Genomic DNA, 22039 nt, shown 5'->3' on the forward strand with positions numbered 1-22039 from the left:
AAGTCACATCATCTTTGTTTTTAGATACATTTATACTCGGAACAATATAGATTCACAATGGAGCAGCACATTAGTGATAAAGATAAGATTGCTCATGTGGAGTTTTGTGTGGAAATGTTGCATCAGATAGAGGATGATGGCACATTCCTGAACACAGTAATCTTCAGAGATGAGTCAGTATTTCATGGAGCATCGAAAAATTCACATGCAACCCTAGAACACATTCATGACAGCGACAAAGATAATGTGTTTTGTGCCCCCTAGCAAATTGAAAGTTTACTGCCTTTCTTCATGGTGAGTACTATCACTGGTAATATGTATCTGGATATGCTTAAACTTCCACTGATTGATGAAGATGACAAAGATGGGACAGTTTACTACTGCCAAGATGGTGCATAACCTCATTTCCCAGCGGAAGTTCAAGGTTTTCTTGATAATTGCTTCCCACGTTGGTGGATTGTCCATGAAGGGCCAATCACGTGGCCAACATGCTCCTCAGACTTGACGCCATTGGATTTCTCTCTCTGGGATTTCATTAAAGGCGATGTGTATGTTCCTCCCCTACCGAACAATTTAACCGACCTGGAAAATGGAATCTACATTGCTACTGCACAATTTATGCCCGAATTGCTCCAGTGAGTGTGAGGAATTGGAATACCGTTGTGATGTTTGCTGCATCACAAATGACAGTCACATTGAACCAAAATAACACATGACACTTTTTTCTGAATCTTGAGGTTGTTTGCTACAAAATGACACATGTACTAATTGTGTAAGTTATTTAATTAAATTTCTATATCATTCCAAAGTTGTGAAGTCCTTTTTGACTCACCCTGTGTATTAAAGATCAACCCTGATTATGGCAAGGTCCATTTGGAAATACTGTGTGGAAAAATTGAACATATAAGCTCCTTTAGATCGCCAGAAAGGTTCCTTGGGGTATAATAAAGGGAGATGGTGCTACAGATTTACACAGTACATTCCTTTGAAGTCAGTACTATCCTGTTACATGCCCCAAAACATTAGCAAACTACTGTTTACAATTGCTTCTTGTTCTTACTTTGTCTTGTGCATGCAACAGTTGTATTAAATAGAAAATGTAATGGTAAATTTTGTGAGTAACACAGTGTGAGGAAGGCAATTTCAAACATTTGTCTGGTGTTAAATGCATATTTGATCCAGTAATGACACTTTCCATCTCATTAGTGTAACCCTTTTTTTAATAATACATTTCGAATAACCAGGTGCATGTGATGTCAAAAGGTAATCCAGTGTTTTTTTTCCGTAATATGGACTGATGAAACTGATTTTCAGTCTGCCCTACTTCCAAAAATGCTGAAAATTTGTATTGTAAAACAGTGGAAACTGCAGTTAAAATTACCAGCAAAGTAGAAAAGACAAATTTCTACTTAACGCAAAAAAGACATGTTACGTTGCAGACAAGCACAATCAAGACACTCGCATAAAGCTTTCGGTCACAGCCTTCATCAGCAAAAGAGAAACACACACCATTCATACACATAAGCAAGCACACCTCATGCACACATGACTGCCAACACCAGCATGTTGTTGTCGTCGGCTTCAGTCCTGAGATTGATTTGATGCAGCTCTCCATGCAAGCTTCTTCATCTCCCTTTACCTACTGCAACCTACATCCTGAATCTGCTTAGTGTATTCATCTCTTGGTCTCCTGCTACGATTTTTATGCTCCATGCTGCCCTCCAATACTAAATTGGTGATCCCTTGATGCCTCAGAACATGTCCTACCAACTGATCCCTTCTTCTGGTCAAGTTGTGCCACAAACTTCTCTTTTTCCCAATCCTATTCAATACTTCCTCATTAGTTATGTGATCAACACATCTAATCTTCAGCATTCTTCTGTAGCACCACATTTTGAAAGCTTCTACTCTCTTCTTGTCCAAACTATTTATCGTCCATGTTTCCTTCCATACATGGCTACACTCCATACAAATACTTTCAGAAAAGACTTCCAGACACTTAAATCTATACTCAATGTTAACAAATTTCTCTTCTTCAGAAATGCTTTCCTTCCATTGGCAGTGTACATTTTATATCCTCCCTACTTCGACCATCATCAGTTATTTTGCTCCCCAAATAGCAAAACTCCTTTACTGCTTTAAGTGTCTCATTTCCTAATCTAATTCCCTCAGCATCACCCGACTTAATTCGACTACATTCCATTATCCTCGTTTTGCTTTTGTTGATTTTCATCTTGTATCCTCCTTTCAAGACACTGTCCAAACCGTTCAACTGCTCTTGCAAGTCCTTTGCTGTCTCTGACAGAATTATGATGCCATCGGCGAATCTCAAAGTTTTTATTTCTTCTCTGTGGATTTTAATACCTACTCCGAATTTTTCTTTTGTTTCCTTTACTGCTTGCTCAATATACAGATTGAATAACATTGGGGACAGGCTACAATCCTGTCTCACTCCCTTCCCAATCGCTTATTCCCTTTCATGCCCCTCGACTCTTGTAACTGCCATGTGGTTTCTGTACAAATTGTAAATAGCCTTTCACTCCCTGTATTTTACCCCTGCCACCTTAAGAATTTGAGAGAGAGTATTCCAGGCAACATTGTCAATAGCTTTCTCTAAGTCTACAAATGCTAGAAATGTAGGTTTGCCTTTCCTTAATCTTTCTTGTAAGATAATTCGTAAGGTCAGTATTGCCTCACGTGTTCCAGTATTTCTACGGAATCCAAACTGATCTTCCCCGAGGTCGGCTTCTACTAGTGTTTCCATTCGTCTGTAAAGAATTTGTGTTAGTATTTTGCAGCTATGGCTTATTAAACTGATTGTTCGGTAATTTTCACATCTGTAACCACCTGCTTTCTTTGGGATTGGAATTATTATATTCTTTTTAAAGTCTGAGGCTATTTCGCGTGTCTCATACATCTTGTTCACCAGATGGTAGAGTTTTGTCAGGACTGGCTCTCCCAAGGCCATCAGTAGTTCCAATGGAATGTTGTCTACTCCGGGGGCCTTGTTTAGACTCGGGTCTTTCTGTGCTCTGTCAAACTCTTCAATTTCATCTTCATCTACGTCCTCTTCCATTTCCATAATATTGTTCTCAAGTACATCGCCCTTGTATAGACCCTCTATATACTCCTTCCACCTTTCCGCCTTCCCTTCTTTGCTTAGAAGTGGGTTTCCATCTGAGCTCTTGATGTTCATACACGTGGTTCTCTTCTCTCCAAAGGTCTCTTTAATTTTCCTGTAGGCAGTATCTATCTTACTCCTAGTGAGATAAGCCTCTACATCCTTACACTTGTCCTCTAGCCATCCCTGCTTAGCTATTTTGCACTTCCTGTCGATCTCATTTTTGAGACTTTTGTATTCCTTTTTGCCTGCTTCATTTATTGCATTTTTATATTTTCTCCTTTCATCAATTAAATTCAATATTTCTTCTGTTACCCAAGGAATTCTACTAGCCCTCATCTTTTTACCTACTTGATCCTCTGCTGCCTTCACTACTTCACCCCTCAAAGCTACCCATTCTTCTTCTACTGTATTTATTTCTCCCATTCCTGACAATTGTTCCCTTACGCTCTCCCTGAAACTCTGTACAACCTCTGGTTCTTTCAGTTTATCCACGTCCCATCTCCTTAATTTCCCACCTTTCTGCAGTTTCTTCAGTTTTAATCTACAGGTCATAACCAATAGATTGTGGTCAGAGTCCACATCTGCCCCTGGAAATGTCTTACAATTTAAAACCTGGTTCCTAAATCTCTGTGTTACCATTATATAATCTATCTTGATACCTTTTAGTATCTCCAGGGTTCTTCCATTTATACAACCTTCTTTCATGATTCTTAAACCAAGTGTTAGCTATGACTATGTTGTGCTCTGTGCAAAATTCTACCAGGCGGCTTCCTCTTTCATTTCTTAGCCCCAATCCATATCCACCTACTAGGTTTCCTTCTCTCCCTTTTCCTACACTCGAATTCCAGTCACCCATGACTATTAAATTTTCATCTCTCTTCACTATCTGAATAATTCCTTTTATTTCATCATACATTTCTTCAATTTCTTCGTCATCTGCAGAGCTAGTTGGCATATAAACTTGTACTACTGTAGTAGGTGTGGTCTTCATATCTATCTTGGCCATAATAATGCGTTCACTATGCTGTTTATAGTATCTTACCTGCTTTTCTATTTTCCTATTCATTATTAAACCTACTCCTGCGTTACCCCTATTTCATTTTGTGTTTATAATCCTGTAGTCACCTGACCAGAGGTCTTGTTCCTCCTGCCATTGAACTTCACTAATTCCCACTATATCTAACTTAAACCTGTCCATTTCCTTTTTTTAATTTTCTAACCTACCCGCCCGATTAAGGGATCTGACATTCAATGCTCCGATCCATAGAACGCCAGTTTTCTTTCTCCTGATAACAACATCCTCTTGAGTAGTCCCCGCCTGGAGATCCGAATGGAACACCAGCATACCCGCTGGAATACAAATATTTCGTGGGTTGCAAGCAGGAATCTGGAGGGTACAAGGAAGGCGAAGGAATAGTAGCCTATGGCTGGGGAGAGAGGTGAATACTGTCTGGTGGAGTGTGTACTAGAATGCCAACAAGCGCTATGTCAAGAGACTTGGGGTGCAGGGAGGTGAGAAATAAAGGAGAGGGTTTTGGGGGGGGGGGGGGGGGGGGTGCATTGGCAGAGGGTGGCACATTAACAGGGTGGGAGACAAGAATCGGGAGGAGATGTTAAAACAGGGGGGATGGAAAGTGTTGGGAAGGTATCTTACTGTGGGTTCGGGCTGGGATAATAACAGGAGTGGAGAATGTGTTGCAAGGATAACTCCTGTCGGTGTAATCAGAAAAGGTGGTGGTGGTGGTGGTGGTGGTGGTGGTGGTGGTGGTGGTGGTGGTGGTGGTGGTGGTTCCAGATGGCTCAGGTAGTGAAGCAGCCATGGAGATGAAGTCTGTTACGTTCATCTGCATGTTGTGCCACAGGTTGGTCTACTTCGCTCTTGGCCACTGTTTGGCACAGGCTGTTCATACTGGTAGACAGCTGGTTGATAGTCACACTAGTATAAAAAAAAGCTGTGCATTGTTTGCAGCAAAGCTGGTAAATGACAGAGCTGCTTTCACAGGTGACCTGGCCCCTGATGGGGTAGGATAATCTCTGGCAGGGCTGGAATAGGAAGTGCTGGGTGGGTGGATTTGGCTGGTCTTGCATATTGGTCTTCCTAAGGGGTTCTTGGGGCTGATGGGAGGATGGGGGGTGTGATGACACGGGAGATATGTTTGCAGACTAGGCCTGGGGGATAGTGCCTCTCTGTGAAGGTCTTGGTGAGACCCTCAGCATACTAAGCAAGGGGGTTCTTGATACTGCAGTGGCCAGGCTGTATCGGGGCTTTTTCCACATGAACGGGATGGCAGCTGTCGGAATGCAGGTACTGTTGGTGATCGGTGGGTTTAATGTGGACAGAGGTGCAGATGGAGCCTTCAGAGAGGAGGTGGTCAGCATTTAGAAAGGTGACATGCTGGGTTGAGGAGGACCTAGTGAAGCAAATGGGAGAGAAGGTGTTGAGGTTGTGAAGGAATGAGATAGGGTGTCTTGGCCCTGAGTCAAGATCTTGTAGATGATCTTCTCTCCCGTCCGCTTCATATGGTACTCGTCAACCCTACCTCCCTGCCCCACAACCTCCTGAAATGGCACTTGTCGGCATTCTGATCGCTGCGTACTGCACCAGGCAGTGTTCGTCCCTCTCCCCACCCATACACTATTATCCTTTCCCTGCCACCTCCAGATTGCTGCTTGCATTCCATGTTATAGTTGCATCCCAGTTCTAGATGCTGGAGATGGTGGCCATGTGTGCATGAGGTGTGCTTGCTTGTGTCTGAGTGGTGTGTGTTTTTCTTTTGAAGAAGGCTATGGCTGAAGCTTTATGTAAGTGTCTTTTAATTGTGCCAGTCAGCAACTTAATGTATCTCTTCTACTGTATGTAGCAATTTGTTCTCCACATTGTTGAAAATATATTTTCTATGTATAGTCAGTTTACGACATTTCCTTCTCTCAGCGTTCATACAGAGAGCATTGTGAGTTGGCTTGATTGGAGGTGTAAAGTCAAATAACAGAAATAAAACCAGTAACAAAATTAAACACTGCAACTTCATGTATATAAAAGAAAACAGTATTTGAAGGAATCCACTTACAAATCAAATGAGATTCCTTTACACTTTAGATTATAATCAAAAATTTCCACATGGGAAAAATATATTAAAAACAAAGATTCCAAGACTTACCAAGCGGGAAAGCGCCGGTAGACAGGCACAATAAAAAAACACACAAACACAAACACACACACAAAATTTCGAGCTTTCGCAACCGGTGGTTGCTTCGTCAGGAAAGAGGGAAGGAGAAGGAAAGATGAAAGGATGTGGGTTTTAAGAGAGGGGGTAAGGAGTCATCCCGGGAGCGGAAAGACTTACCTTACGGGGAAAAAGGATAGGTATATACCCACGCGCGCGCGCGCGCGCACACACACACACACACACACACACACACACACACACACACACACACACACACACACACACACACACACAGAGAGAGATTGAGGACTTTGATTTGGGATAGGAGTTGACAGGTGTGTTCATTGGCAAAGTCGATGTATACGTGAAGGTGCACACGATCAAAGGCAGAGCCACGTGTGAAAGCACCCACATGATTTACCAACTGACCTGCCTACACGGTGACGCTTTCTGTGTGGGAATGACCAGCAACAACTGGCCATTTGCATGTATGGACACAGGCAGACAGTGTTTGTTGGTAATGAGGATCACCCTGTGGCTAAACATGCCTTGGTGCATGGCCAGCACATCTTCGCACAGTGTTTCACCGTCCGGGTTATCTGGATACTTCCCACCAACACCAACCTATCTGAACTCCAGAGATGGGAACTTGCCCTTCAGTATATCCTCTCTTCTCGATATCCGCCAGGCCTCAATCTCCGCTAATTTCAAGTTGCCGCCACTCATACCTCACCTGTCATTCAACATCATCTTTGCCTCTGCACTTCCGCCTCGACTGACATCTCTGCCCAAACTCTTTGCCTTTAAATATGTCTGCTTGTGTCTGCTTGTGTCTGCTTGTGTCTGTAAATGTATGGATGGATGTGTTTGTGTGTGTGTGTGTGTGTGTGTGTGTGTGTGTGTGTGCGAGAGAGAGAGAGAGAGAGAGAGAGAGAGAGAGAGAGTATATTCCTATCCCTTTTTTCCCCCAAGGTAAGTCTTTCCGCTCCCGGGATCGGAATGACTCCTTACCCTCTCCCTTAAAACCCACGTCCTTCCATCTTTCCTTTTCCTTCCCTCTTTCCTGACGAAGCAGCCGCCGGTTGCGAAAGCTCGAAAATCTGTTTGTGTGTTTTATTTATTGTGCCCATCTACCGGCGCTTTCCCGCTTGTTAAGTCTTGGAATCATTGTTTTTAATATATTAGATTATAATCAGATTGATTAATACACCTGTAAATGATGCAAGCTGGCATTTTTGGTCAAAATATTTGGATGTTGGTGTAAAGTTTGTGACAGCGTGACAGCTCCCTTTATTGTACCTCCATGCATGTTTCACATGTTAACTGACAAGAATTTGTGTCTTACTTCACCATTCTTTTGTTGATCTTTGCTCAGATTTACTGCAAGGGATTCCTTACAGAATACTGTGTATATTAAAGGTGTGATAATAATAATAATATTATTATTATTATTATTATTATTACACAACAGATCCTCGTGTGAAAGAAAGATACATGAATTTATGCTAGCCTCTGAATTTGTTTTTTGTTCTTACTAACATTGCAGAATTAAAGATTTTGTGTTAGTCAGTAAATGTACAAAGAACCAGCATCCATTTGAACATGTATTCGTAATATTTGTCCAGCTGTTTGTGCAAAATAACAGCAGTCTTTTTAAGTGTGTGTTGCTTTTTGCTGCATTTGTAATTTTAGAGCTCATGTTTATGTTAGTATGTTAAGGTAATAGTATGTTAGTGTGCACCTTGTCATTTACCATTGTTTCCTTATGTTTCTAACTTTAGAACACTTTTGTATGTTACATCATGACTGGGATATATTTGCTAGTCGTCCTAGATATGTGCTGCATTTGACTTGTGCATGTGGAAGTATGTGAGGAGGCTTCTTCTGTTTATTATGTATGAGATCTGTGTTTGTTTTATCTGTTTTTGAGGACAAGTAACTAGTGTGCTGTTGTGTTTGTAAGCCTAACAACAAAATAAAAGTCCGCCTAGTGAATATTTTCTTAAATGTAGTTCACAAAAGTAAAGAATAAGACCATTCAGTACAAAGTACCTTCAATTAGAATTTGGTTCCATTTTTTACCTAAAATAAGCATGTCGTCCACGACTATTATTACAATTGTTTTGGAAATATTTGATTGCCAGTGGGTTCAGATTTAAACTGCTTTTGGTTCAAGTTGAATAGGAAGCTGTCTAAAGAATCATATTTTTCATAATGATGTACAGAAATGCAACTGTTGATGTCTGCCTTTGAATATATACTCTGAGGTGACAAAAATCATGGAATAGTGATATGCATGTATAGAGATAGTGCTAGTATTGTGTAGATGAGGTATAAAAAGGGCAGTGCTTTGGTGGAGATGTTATTTGTACTCGGGTGATATGTGTGAAAAGGTTTTCACCATGTTTATGGTCACACAGTAGAAATTAAGACTTAGAATGTGAATGGTAGTTGGAGCTAGACACATGGGACATTTCATTTCACAAACTGTTAAAGAATTCGCTATTTTGCAATCCACAGTGTCAGGAGTGTGCCAAGAATACCAAATTTCAGGGATTACCTCTCACTTCAAACAAAACCTACATCTACATTGATAGCAAATCAATTTAAGGGCCTGGGAGAGGGTTCGTCAAACCACCTTCACAATTATCTAGTATTCCAATCTCATATAGCACTCGGAAAGGTGGAGCACCTATATCTTTCCGTACGAGCTCTGATTTCCCCTATTTTATCATGGTGATCTTTGCTTCCTGTGTAGGTCGGTATCAACAAAATATTTTTGCATTTGGAGGAGAAAGTTGGTGATTGCAACTTACTATCTGGTAAGGACTCCACAGCGTGCATTAGTATTTTAAAAGATGGACAAGCGTAGTGTAGCCAGTCACCTTAGTAGATTTGTTACATTTTATAAGTGTCCTGCCACTAAAACACAGCTTTTTTGTTAGCTTCCCCACAACATTTTCTATGTGTTCCTCCCAATTTAAGTTATTCATAATTGTAATTCCTTGGTATTTAGTTGAATTTAAGGCCTTTAGATTTGACTGAGCTATTGTGTAACCGAAGTTTAACAGATTCCTTTTCGTTATTTAGGGTCAGTTGCCACTTTCTGCACCATACAGGTACAGTTTCTAAATCTTTTGCAATTTGGTTTGATCTTCTGATGACTGTGAGTCGATAAATGACAGTGTCATCTGCAAACAGCCTAAGGTGACTGCTCAGATTGTCTCCTAAATCGTTTATATAGTTAAGGAACAGTAAAGGGCCTATAACACTACCTTGGGGAACGCCAGAAATCACTTCTGTTTTATTCGATGTCTTTCAGTTACTACGAACAGCAACGTCTTTCACGGGAAGTCACAAATCCAGTCACATAACTGAGACAATATCCCACAAGAACGCAATTTTACTACAAGCTGCTTGTGGTTCAGTGTCAAAAGCCTTCCGGAACTCCAGAAATACAGTATCGATCTGAAATCCCATGTCAATAGCATTTAACACTTCATACGAGTAAAGAGCTTGTTGTGTTTCACAAGAACAATGTTTTCTAAATCCATGTTGACTGTGGGCCAAAGGACTTTTTTCTTCAAGGTAATTCATAATGTTCGAACGCAATTTATGTTCCAAAATCCTGCTGCATGTCGACGTTAATGACATGAGCCTGTAATTTAGTGGATTACTGCCACCACCTTTCTTGAATATTGGTGTGACCTGTGCAACTTTTCCGTCTTTGGGTACGGATCTTCCGTCAAGCGAACGGTTGTTTATGATTGTTAAGTATGGACCTATTGCATCAGCATACTCTGAAAGGAACCTAATTGGTATACAGTCTGGACCAGAAGACTTGCTTTTATTAAGTGATTTACGTTGCTTCACTAGTCAGAGGATATTTACTTCTATGTTACTCATGTTTGCAGCTGTCTTCATTCGAATTTCGGAATATTTACTTTGTCTTCTTTTGTGAAGGCATTTCGGAAGGCTGTGCTTAGTAGCTCTGCTTCGGGAGCACTGTCTTCGATAGTATCTCCATTGCTATAGCGCAGAGAAGGCAGTGATTGTTTCTTGCCGCTAGAATACTTCACATAAGACCAGAATATCTTTGGATTTTCTGCCAGGTTTCGAGACAAAGCTTTGTTGTGGAAACTGTTATAAGCACATCACATTGAAGTCCGCATTAAATTTCGAGCTTCGGTAAAAGATCGCCAATCTTGGGGATTTTGTGTCTGTTTAAATTTGGCATGTTTGTTACATTGTTTCTGCAACAGTGTTCTGACTCGTTTTGTGTACCAATGAGGGTCAGCTCCATCATTTGTTGGTTTATTTGGTATAAAGCTCCATTGCTGCTGATACTATTTCTCTGAATTCAAGCAACATCTGGTCTACACTTATACTGTTAATTTGGGAGGAGTGGATCGTCTCTCAGGAAGGTGTCAAGTGAATTTTTATGTGCTCTTTTTGAATAGCTAATATTTTTTGTTTCTTTTTGGAGGATTTGAGGGTTATAATATTCAATCTCACTAAGACTGCCTAGTTTTCACTAAGACTGCCTAGTTTTCACTAATCCCTCTGCCTGTTTTGATGCTTGTTATCAACTCAGGAATATTTGTTGCTAAGAGGTCAAGTGTGTTTCCACAACCATTTACTATTCGTGGGCTCGAAATAATTTTCAGAGAATGTGTTTAGCACATTTTCAGATGATGTTATATGCATATCTCCAGAAATAAACATGTATTTTCGCCGTCGTATCAAGGGTAAATTAAAGTCGCCACCAACTATAAAACATAGTTGCAGACAACCTTCACTTAACAACAAAGAACAGCAATGTTGGCATATAGTTGTCAGTGCTAACAGACAGGCAACATTATGTGAAATAATTGTAGAAATCAATGTGGGACATACGACAAATGTAGACAATTGGACAGTGCAATGGAATTTAGCATTTATGGGCTATGGCAGCAGGCAACAGATGTGAGTGCCTTTGCTAAAAGCAAATCATCATCATCTGCAGTGCCTCTCTCAGGCTTGTGACCATATAGTTTACCTAGACAGGGAAACTTTGGCCTGGTCATGTAAGTCCTGATTCCAGTTGGTGAGAGCTGATGGTAGGGTTTGAGTGTGCTGCAGACCCCAGGAAGCCATGGACCCAAGTTGGACACTGCAAGTTGGTGGTGGCTTCATAATGCCATGGGCTGTGTTTACATGGAATGGACTGACTCCCCTGGTCCATCTGAATTTATAATTGACTGTAAATGACCATGTTTGGCTATTCATAGACTTAGTGTTCCCAAACAACAATGGAATTTTTGTGAATGACAATGCACCATGTCATTGGGCCACAATTGTTCGCAATTTGTTTGAAGAACAGTCTGGACAATTCGAGCAAACGGTTTGGTCACTCAGATCACCCGAAGTAAATCCCACTGAACATTTATTGGATATAATCGAAAGGTGTGTTTGCGCACAAAATCCTGCTCTGTCAACACTTTTACAACTACAGATGGCTATAGAGGTGGCATGGCTTAATATTTTGTGGAGTTGCTGCACTATGCAGGACAAAACTGACATGTTATTAGGTGGTGTTCCATGACTCTTGTCACCTCAATCTAAATCTATTTCAGTTTGAAATTATTGTAACAGAAAAATACAGTCAAAATAAAGGAAAGATTTCTTAATAATTTAATGCAGTCCTTATTAATTAAGTGTTTCACATTTCTGTATCACTGTAATATAAAATAGGCATGGTAACATTTTGTGTTGTAGTAACAGTGTTTCAGGAAAGTTGTATTAAGTGCAAGTAATAAGAGATTAAAGATTTCAATACCATTCAAATTGCAAGTTATTTTGTTTTGTATTGCTGTTATTTGTTGGAAGCAGTAAACTGAAGGATGTATGCAGATTTTGTACAAGAATATTCATTGTAGCTGTGTGGTTAAAACAGCTTTAAGTACATCAAAGTAATAAGTCTTTCAACCCATACTTTGCAGTGTTTGTAGTTGATTTTTACCAAACATATTTTCAAGAACAAAAGTTTCATTATTGTAAAAAGTATTTATTCATAACAACACAACTGCTAATGCAGTAATTTTACTTTCCACATTAATTTTCTGGACTTGTGCATTAACTATTTGTAATGACCATCTGCAAAGGCAATGCAACAAGAGAGAAGGTGTATACAGTAGGCAGAAACACTGTGAGCACATTTTTATGTCACTGACAAAGTTTGATGTGCTGCAGGCGCGAGGCCACTTGGTGGCAGACCTGGATCCTCTGGGGATAATGTATGCAGATCTTCACAGCAAGTATAAAGATCGACAGGGCGCTCCACCCGAGATTGTTGTCCGGCAGTACATGCTGGGTAAGGGGAGCTATTACATTGCACTTAATTGCAGATGTGCAATATATGGCCATACACTTTACTTTCCTCATATGCCAGTGTCTCAGCACACTCTTCAGCTGTGGAATATTGTTGGAAAAAATAGCAATAGTTTGATTGTTATACACTTAGTTTAAATATAATTTTTTTTTTTCCTTGTAACTTAATGTTGTGGTTCTAATGTTGTAAGGCCTTCAGTCATTCTGCTTTTTATGTTTTGTAAGGTGTGGTCCTTAAAAAGTATATATTTAGCTAGTTATGCCATGTTTTGTAGCAATATTCTGTCAAAATGACAGTGAATATTGCTTAAAGTAGTGTAGGTAAATGCTAAAGAATAACACAGGGGACATCTGAGGACTGCCTTTCAAATTTTTACAGAAACTGATTTTCTTTCATCTTCCTTTAGGTGCAAATATTTTTATTGTTTCTTAAAATATTCACCTTCAAAATTTATACATTTTTGCTGTGTTGGAACCAATTTAATTTGGTGTTGGAAGGATTCAACAGTTTTTCCTGGTGATGAAAATAGCAGTCCACAGGTTTTTTTGTTTGACATAGAACAAAAAGAAGTCTTTAAGTAACAAATGAGGTGAATACTGGTGGAGAGACAGTGGTTCATTGTTTTTCACTGTCAAGTAATCATTTGTCAGACATGTTCTAAGACAGCTGGCGTTTTTACACAGAAGAATGATGAAATGTTTATTGGTTGTTTTCCTAATTTCGTTGATGACTGGTGGCAAACAAATGGTTGTATAGTATGCCTTCCATTCAGCATTAACGGTTCTTCAGTCCTCTAAAGCAATGGTCAAAACATTTACATCGTAATTGGAGAAACTAGTGACAATTTTTGTAAGTGCATTGTGAACGAGCCACTTTTGTTGGTTTTTAATCATTTTTGAACATCCAATCATTTGACCACAGCTTGGTTTCTTGTTGATACGAGTATATTAAACTTTCATCTCCTAATATGATCTTATGTATAGATTTTGTATTTCCTCTGTTGAAAGTTTTGCTCATTTGCTTTAATCAGTTGACAAGAGACTGTTCCTCAGATTGTCAAGTCGAGCTGAATTTGCCAATAACAGGTATTTTTAGAGGTAAATGTTCATGCAAAATCGCATGTATGGTGGAGGGTTTGGTACACATCAGGATGCCACAAAAATGCAATATATTTCCAATTATTTGGGAATGTATTACATATTTGTGGCATCTTGGTGTGTATCAAAGCCTGCATCATGTGTGGGAGAAGATGCATGAATAACAGTTATTTTTAAGCGCATATTTGGGCCAGTGTCTACCAGATGGGGAGTGGTGGCAGCCTTAGCAGCAGACATCTGTGCACACTCATGCGGGGTTCGTTGCAGTAGTTTTCCGCTGCTGGTCTGGCATGTGCAGTTTTTTCTTTTCTAAAAAAAAAGTGTGAATAATCAGGAATGTACTATGTATTGGTCCTTTTTGGTCAAACTGTACACACCATCAGTGTTGCTTGGAACAATGCACTGTGGTCAACCTTCATGAAATTCATTGCTGACAGAACCATGGGCTCGCAAAAGTTACTTTAAATGCCATTCAGGCAGTTACTCAAGTGCCATTGCTGAAAAACAAATTGTAAAACAATAGTTATATCACACCTCTGTATTGCCATCTAGCGGTCATTTGTAAAATCTTAAGACAACCGTCATAAAGAATGCTCTTACGGCAAAACATAGTCTTTTGGTTAAGTGACTGTTCATTGTATCTCCCCCCCCCCCCCCCCCCCCCCCAGTCTTTCACAACACATTATCTAATTCTGTTCGTAATCCTCATTAGAACTGCTTCTAGTGCTGGGTTTGAGATTGTGCTTTCCTAAGTGAAATTACTTGCACGTTCCATTTGCTCTGAGACTAATTTAAATAAATGTATACATTTTTATTCTTAAATATATCCTGTCACCGATACACGAACTATTGAGCAAACCTTTAACCTGCACAGTTGTCTGCTTTACTGGAATGAATGGTAAGTTTGGAAACACTCTGAGAACAATTGGATATGTAATAATGGCATATAATCTTCAATTACTGTTTACAACTTCTCATTCTTCTTGTTCAGTACAGTTTGTGTGGAAATAACTTAGGTCAGGTGCTTCATGTACTATGCTTGAGTCCTGTTTCATTGCTTGATTGGTAAGGGGCATGACAGATGTATTTTCTGCCTTGGCATTTGAATGTAACAGCATTCATTTTCATCTCAGTGACTATAGTTTGATAATAAGACCACAATATGGAAATTGTGGTTTGTCTGATAGGGTGGTTCCATTTATGAAATAGTTGTCAGCTCAGCATGAAATATGATATTGGAATGTCTCCCCTAAAGTATAGTGGTTGCAGACATTGTTGGATTGCAGAGGGGTGTAAAATGTATTTAACCAGCCCATTTTGAATGTTTTCAAAATCCTGTTCTCATTTTCTCATTTGCAGTTTACTGTCAAATTAGTGTTGTGGAATACACCACATTTGCAGTTTACTGTCAAATTAGTGTTGTGGAGTACACATGCTCTGGTTACCTTACTCTGGATAGTGCACATTTTGATTTTTGTTCCTTAGATTTTGTAGTTTTATTACAATACTTAATTTCTTATCCCTCCTCAAATTGAGAACTGGTTCAACTCTATTTGACTAAGTGCGTATTGTTTTCTCGTTACTTAAATTTGTTTTAGTTGATGATGCAAGTTTTCTCCCTAGTTGTCAATACAGTACAATTTCTTCTGTTATCCCTTTTTTCGTCTCAAATCATACATCACCAGTATCAGTCCTCATACTTCTACTTAAACATGCAATTTTCCATCTTCTTCTCCCTCTGTAGATTTTGGAACATAGTGGTAGACATTGACATAGTCTCTAAAGATATTGTTTTAATTTAAGGTGCATATTTACTTCTATTAAATTTATGTTTAAACATAAAGTTCTTTTACTTTTAAAGTGGCTTTCATATCGAAAAGCAGATGGTTGGAGGTACTTAATATGATGCTGTAAACAACAGTTTGTCATCAGAGAACAGAATTTATGTATTACTACTGAAATATATGATAATGCTTCATGTAAGATAGTATATCATATCGTCTAGAAATGCTTTTTATAGTAGTTAGTTACAGAATACGCAAAATAAAGTATTGGGATATTGACCTATGGCCTGAGATAAATAACGTATTATACCTGGCTCTTTAACATTTTCAAAGGATACACACCACACTAAGCTTCAGTGCTTTGGTTTTCAGTGTAACCAGTGTCTGGTGAAATAGCCATGGAGTGAGGATATCTATGGAGTGAGAATAGCATACTAAACTTGTTGCCTACGTTAAACGAGAACAATGTTTATGTTTTGCACTAAGACTAAAACTTAAATATTATATATTTTGCCCTGTTTTTGCACATTTATTTGTTAATAAAAGCAGGGTTGAGTGAGTTTTGCTGCTATAATTGCAAGTCAAAATTTATGGAAGGATTAATACCTACTTTTCATTGGTAAGTAATACAAGGTCTTGTGACTTGGTATGCAGTGTGTGCTGATATTAAAGACCTTGTTCTGTGCATCTGAATGCTCACTCCATAGGTAATTTTAACACTAAAGGGCTCTGTGTGTCATGTAATTCCTCTGAAAACTTCTGTGTCATTGTGTTCTAAGTGTTTCTGTGTCATTGTGTTCTAAGTGTTTCTTAAGCCATGGGCCTATATCCCATAAGTTTTAAGTGGACACTTAGTGTTCATCATTCTGAAATTGCTTTTACAGTTTGCCAGAGTTTCTGTGCTTAATACAATCTTTTATCATAATGGGATTGATTTACTATGAATGACAGAATAAACTCGAGTAAGAGTGGCAAATCATCCTAAAATCATATCGGTTCCATTTTGAAGTGACAGAAATCATTACTGATTCCTACTAATTGCTGATAATAAATGTGCCAGTGGATATATTTGTAAATTTCATGTGCACTTTTCTTGTGTGTCAGTGATAAGATGTATCTAATCTGCTATTTTGAAATAGCTTTTCCCCAGCAACTTATGAAGTTTGAAACATGCAGTATTTAGTTGCTTATCTTTTCATGGATTTTGGAGGTGGTGGCTAAGTTTGTGTTTGTGTTTGGTAAGGTTTTCTGTGTGAATAAGATACTATCTTCACTATCACAGGTAAGATACATGAAGCAGTGATGCTTCATAGTTTTTGTGTTTGATAACAGTTAGGTAAAATTTGCATACTACTTAATATAATTTAGTGCATGTGCTAATTATAGTTTTACACACCCAAAAAGGAGTTAGACAGCTTGTATGATATGGTAAGCAGCTCATTGTATGGCTTAAGTTAAGACAATATTTGTCATGCAACTCTAAATGTTGCAGTTGCAGTGGTGGAGGCTTTTCTTATGGGTGACTGGTTCATTGTACATTTGTATTGGCAAACACTATAAACCATACTGATGATGTAAAATTATATATTTTTACACTTGGATACACTTCTTGATGTGTATGCCTTGTTTGTTTCAGGCATTTTACCTTTACTGGTGGTGTCAATACATTTCTGATGTGTAAATGTTAAGAAAAGTTATCAGTAAACTTTACTTCTGTTTTCACTTGGTGCAGTCTCCCCATTTTTGATCGGTAGTTTTTCTGCCAAGGGTATAGCAGAAAGCTTGTGTTCATATTCATGTAAGAGGCTGAGAGGGAGAGTACCACGGTCTGCCTGAAGTTATTAAATATTATTGGAAAACTGTAACCCTTTATTCTTTACTAAAACTTCACGTGTATATGGTGTAGTACAGAAGAACATTGGATGTTAAAATTATTTACAGGAATGTCAGTTTTAGTAATCTGTAAGAGGGCCTTCGAGAGTAGCAGATTAAAAATTATTGTGGTTAATTGGAAAGGTTCAATATCAGATGGGCAAGTCTCCACATTTACTATCAACTAAAAACTACGCCTTTTTTAGGTAGAATGCACTGGAATATTCAGATTAATTGTGTGCTTTTGTGCGTTGTACTGTACTGGTCCAAGCATTAAATACCATTATCTTAGTATTATGCATTCACCAAATCTATTCAGTATTTTCAGTATTCAGCAATTGCACATAATTTTTGCCCAGAAGCTTGCAGACAAAATTGAGGCTAATGATCATGTGTTCCTGCAATTTTGCGAGACCTATACATATCCTCGACAGTTCTCTTCAACATCTCCTTGGGTTTTTAATTCATTATGGTTGACTCTGTTCTGAAGATTTCTAGACTCGTTTCCTTTTTCAAATAACTGTGGTTATTTATTGTTTACTCCCAGGTGCTGAATTTGGTACATTAGGGCTGAAGTATGTGGTCATTCTCAAAACTTGGTAAGAGTTTTGGGATTATGTGTTGGTCATTTTAAGTATTTTTTGATCAGTAACATCTTCAGCGGTTTGCTTCCATCCAAATTGTGTTGCCAGATTCGAGGTCATCACATCGCCAAGCTGGATCCCCTGGGAATCTCAAGTGCAGACCTGGATGACAAAACTCCTCCAGAATTGCTGTACAGCCACTACAGCTTTGGTAAGATACCTGAACACGAAAGGGTTCAAGATGTTGCTTCAGCAAAGTAAATATTCTCTATAGTATTTTGTTTCCAAATTCTAACATTTTATAAAAAGTGTGTTATTTTGTGTTATGTTAAAGATTGAGTATTTAAAAAAGAAACCTGCTGTAAAATTGCTTGTGACTTGGTAAGAATGAATTTGCATGGTTCCCAGTGAGAAAGTAGGTAATCTGTGGAGTAATGCTGTTACATGTCAGCCAACAGGAATCGTACATATACACCAAGAATTGCACAGGGCGATTAAAAAGGAATATAGCAATATTACAGGGTGTATACGACCTGGGACAACTGGGAAAAATCCGGGGATTTTTTCATCCAGGAGAAAACCAGGAAAAACCCAGGAATTTTTCATTATTTTAGCATTCATTTAAATGTTTGTAATTTTGACTGGTAAGAATTGATTCTCTAGCAAAGAATGTTACTGTATCCTGTTAGTGGAGAATGATACTGCAGCAATAGAATATAAATGAGAGGAGGAAAAAAAAGGAAAAAATTGAGTGGCAAAGGAAATGCGCCGTTAACAACAAAACACCGTGCACACACACAAGTGTCTGCAAACAGTAAAAATATGCCAAAGGCATTAGGGTGAAGACTTGCTAATACTTCATAACAATAAACTGCTTTCTATGAGCACTACGCCACAACTGTTTGCGTTAGGTTGGTTTGACCAGTTGCCAGTGGGCTCATGTGCATGTACAGTCGACTCGCTTATGAACAGTACCTTATCCCGTTTCCCGCTACTTGAAGTGTGGCTGCTAACTGTGTCAGCAGTAGCAAGCAGCCAGATGCTAACGAGAAAAATTTTTCTCCTGCGCCCTAGCTGCCAGATTTGTGCATGCGCAGGGTTGTAGTGGGGAGAGGGTTAGTCTCCACATGACCCGTGTTTGCGTTAAGTGATTTCACAGTTTCCTCTTCGTTTACAGCTCCCACATCAAATGAAAACAAAACGGATTTCTGTTGCCGGCAGATATCAAGTGAATTAAAATACATTCACGTAATTACGAAGGGCAAAAATATATTATCAGTTTCAGTTTTCTGATTTTATTTCCAAGTTGTTAGCAGTCAAGCATTAATTGCCTTGCAGAACAATGAAGTTATTTTTGTCAGTTTGCTAAAGAAATTTGGCTTTATTAATCTTTCCGCTGAAGCAATCAATATATTTGAAACAAAGTGTTTCATTCCGCAGTATTGGTTGGTTCCAACTGTTTGCTGGATTTCAAGTGCACATTTTCATCTTCTGCCATGTGTGGCATTATGCCATAATAAAGAATCAAATATGAGATAATACAGTACTGGTACTTCGAGAGAATTTACATCTCAAAAACCACACTGAAAAGCTTAATATCAGATGGGACCTATTTCATTGTGAATCTGGAAAAAACCGATGTACATTTCAAGCCGAATTAAACATTATTGCGTTGTTTACGAAATTCCAATGCTCTTGGAGTATCCTCTGATGTCCTGTTTCTTTTATGGCATAATGTAGGCTCTCTTAGTGCTTTATACACACCAGCGTGGGCTTCCTACACCACTGCAGCTGCGCACGCACATTAATGTGTGTTTTCTGGCGCACTCTGTCTGCTGTCACTTAGCACGGAAAAAGTGTATTTTCGCCTGGGAAAAAGTATATTTTTTAAACGAGATAACCGGGATTTTTTTTTCCTTGTCTGTATATACACCCTGTATTACAAATGGCTATAACTATTTATTGCATAGAAATACAATGATAAGAATCACAGATAATGTAAAAGAAATTTAAAAAGAGATATTTGTTGTATTTGATCCAGTTGGTCATGCAGACATCATCGAAACAATAACCCATTTCTCACCATATATTCTGAACCATGTGTGGAGTCATCAATGTGAACAAATTAGAAATATACATTTTGATTTCCAGGATTGTTTTCAGGCACATACATAAGATTTTCCACATAATCCCCGAAATATAAATCCATGGCGTTAGCTCTGAAGATCAAGGTGGCCAGGAGCAGAACTCACTGTTGTCATACCCAATACAACCGATATCATGTGCGATCTTCCTTACCACTGTGTTGGGGTGCTGGATCTTGCAGAAAGGTGGAATTCATATCAGGCTGGGGCATCAGGCATTGCTGAAGGGTGTCCAGATAAACATATGTCAAAACAAACAGCTCAGTGAAGAAAAATACTCAACCACATATGCACTGGCTTCAGGTTCACTGCTCTTGTACAACAATCAAAATTTTTAACTTTGTTTTAGATTCTCTGTAAAGCTTATTGAGGAATTGCTATGCATTAATAGGTGTAGCCATTTTGTAATCACTATATTCAGTTTGAATTGCCCTGTGTAACTGCAGAAACAAAACCAAAAGATTTGCATATGTGCCACCCATGAACAGGCTTTGACAGGCATAAGAGGTCGTCACTCATAACTGTTGCTAATGCTAACAGAAAGTGAAGTGTGAGTTGTCAGTACTGATAACGATTAGGGATTTTAGGGATTTGCATACCTTTATACTCCAGTGGTATGCTTGTGTCTTTATATAACATTAACAGCTGAAACAGCCACTTAAGAGGCATAGTGTAGTATGCAATCTGAATCATGTCATAATCTCAAGTTATTTATGTGCTCTGAATATTGCTAGGTATGTGTCTCATTAAAGGGGGTAGAACGTCAAGCGGCCCAACTTGGAGCAAGACGGGCACCACAGGACATTTTAAGTCCCACTGTTTATACTTTTACGAATAAATTGGGAAAACTTTGTCAGAATGATCAGGAAGGATTCAGGATTCACACTCATAACAGTGGAAGTTCAAACACATAACAGAATAATTTTTTTTTTTGCTTGTGAAATTTCAGCATTTTTTCACTTACTGCTGGCTGCATTTGTTGCTATAGGTACACTTTTCTTCATAAGTAAGAGAGATTGTTCAATTAATTTTGCGCAGCATACAAACCATACATACAGGTATATGAAACTCTAGAATTTTCTAAATCTATTAAAAACTGTGGTAAAAATTGAGGTAATTAACTGCAATTGAGTTTTTTTCTAAACATGAAGTTTAAAATGCAACAGCTCATTCATTTTTTCATAATTTAAATAAATTCTAGAGTTTCATATACCTGTAAGTGTGATTTGTGTGCTGTCCAAAATTCATTGAAGAATCCCCCTTGCTTACAAAGAAAAGTGTACCTAAAGCAACAAATGCAGCCAGTAGTAAACGAAAAAAATGATGAAATTTCACATGTAAAAAAAAAATATTTTGTTATGTTTTTGAACTTCCACTACTATGAGTGTGAATCCTGAATCCCTGCTGGTCATGCTGACAAAGTTTTAAGATTTTATTTGTAAAAGTATAGACAGTGGGAATTAAAATGTCCTGTGGTGCCTGTCTTGCTCCAAGTCGGGCTGCTTGACATCCTACCCCCCTTAAAAGCCAGAAGAGAGAAAAACAATGATGGGGACAGGATTTAATTCTCTGATTTTGGGTTTGTAGTCTTATGCTTGTATTTGGACCAGTGTACAGTGAATGAACCAGAGATTCTGCTGTACAGTTAGGGATATAAATATTTGAGAAATATGTTTTGAATGACTATCTTTTCACTACCCATGGCTGCATGTATTTATGGTAAATCCCACATTTGCAGTTTCAGCTTCATGCTATTATCAAGTGGTTCAGCTGCAACAAATAACTAATGAAGATTAAAGCTCAACATTTCGCAGGAATTGGATATAGTTATTACGTAGTGTGTAAATCTCTGCCAATTGAAAAAATCTACTTAAATGCTGAAATACCGCAGCTGCCA

At 38.6% G+C, this 22039-nt stretch overlaps 1 protein-coding gene across 6 annotated transcripts in view; it reads left to right on the forward strand.

The window, feature by feature from the left end:
* LOC126284405 (2-oxoglutarate dehydrogenase complex component E1-like) overlaps window positions 1-22039 on the forward strand; it is a 115943-nt gene that overhangs the window by 15596 nt on the left and 78308 nt on the right. For 4 of the 6 annotated variants that reach the window (XM_049983315.1, XM_049983317.1, XM_049983311.1 and 1 more), the window contains exon 4: window positions 18107-18209. In XM_049983315.1, coding sequence (XP_049839272.1) covers window positions 18107-18209 — 103 coding nt within the window. Of the gene's footprint in view, window positions 1-12522; window positions 12644-18106; window positions 18210-22039 lie in introns of all 6 variants that reach the window. The other 2 variants (XM_049983316.1, XM_049983312.1) reach the window with 1 other exon arrangement.

The sequence above is a fragment of the Schistocerca gregaria genome, chromosome 8 (genome assembly GCF_023897955.1).
Source record: "Schistocerca gregaria isolate iqSchGreg1 chromosome 8, iqSchGreg1.2, whole genome shotgun sequence".
Lineage (NCBI taxonomy): Eukaryota > Metazoa > Arthropoda > Insecta > Orthoptera > Acrididae > Schistocerca > Schistocerca gregaria.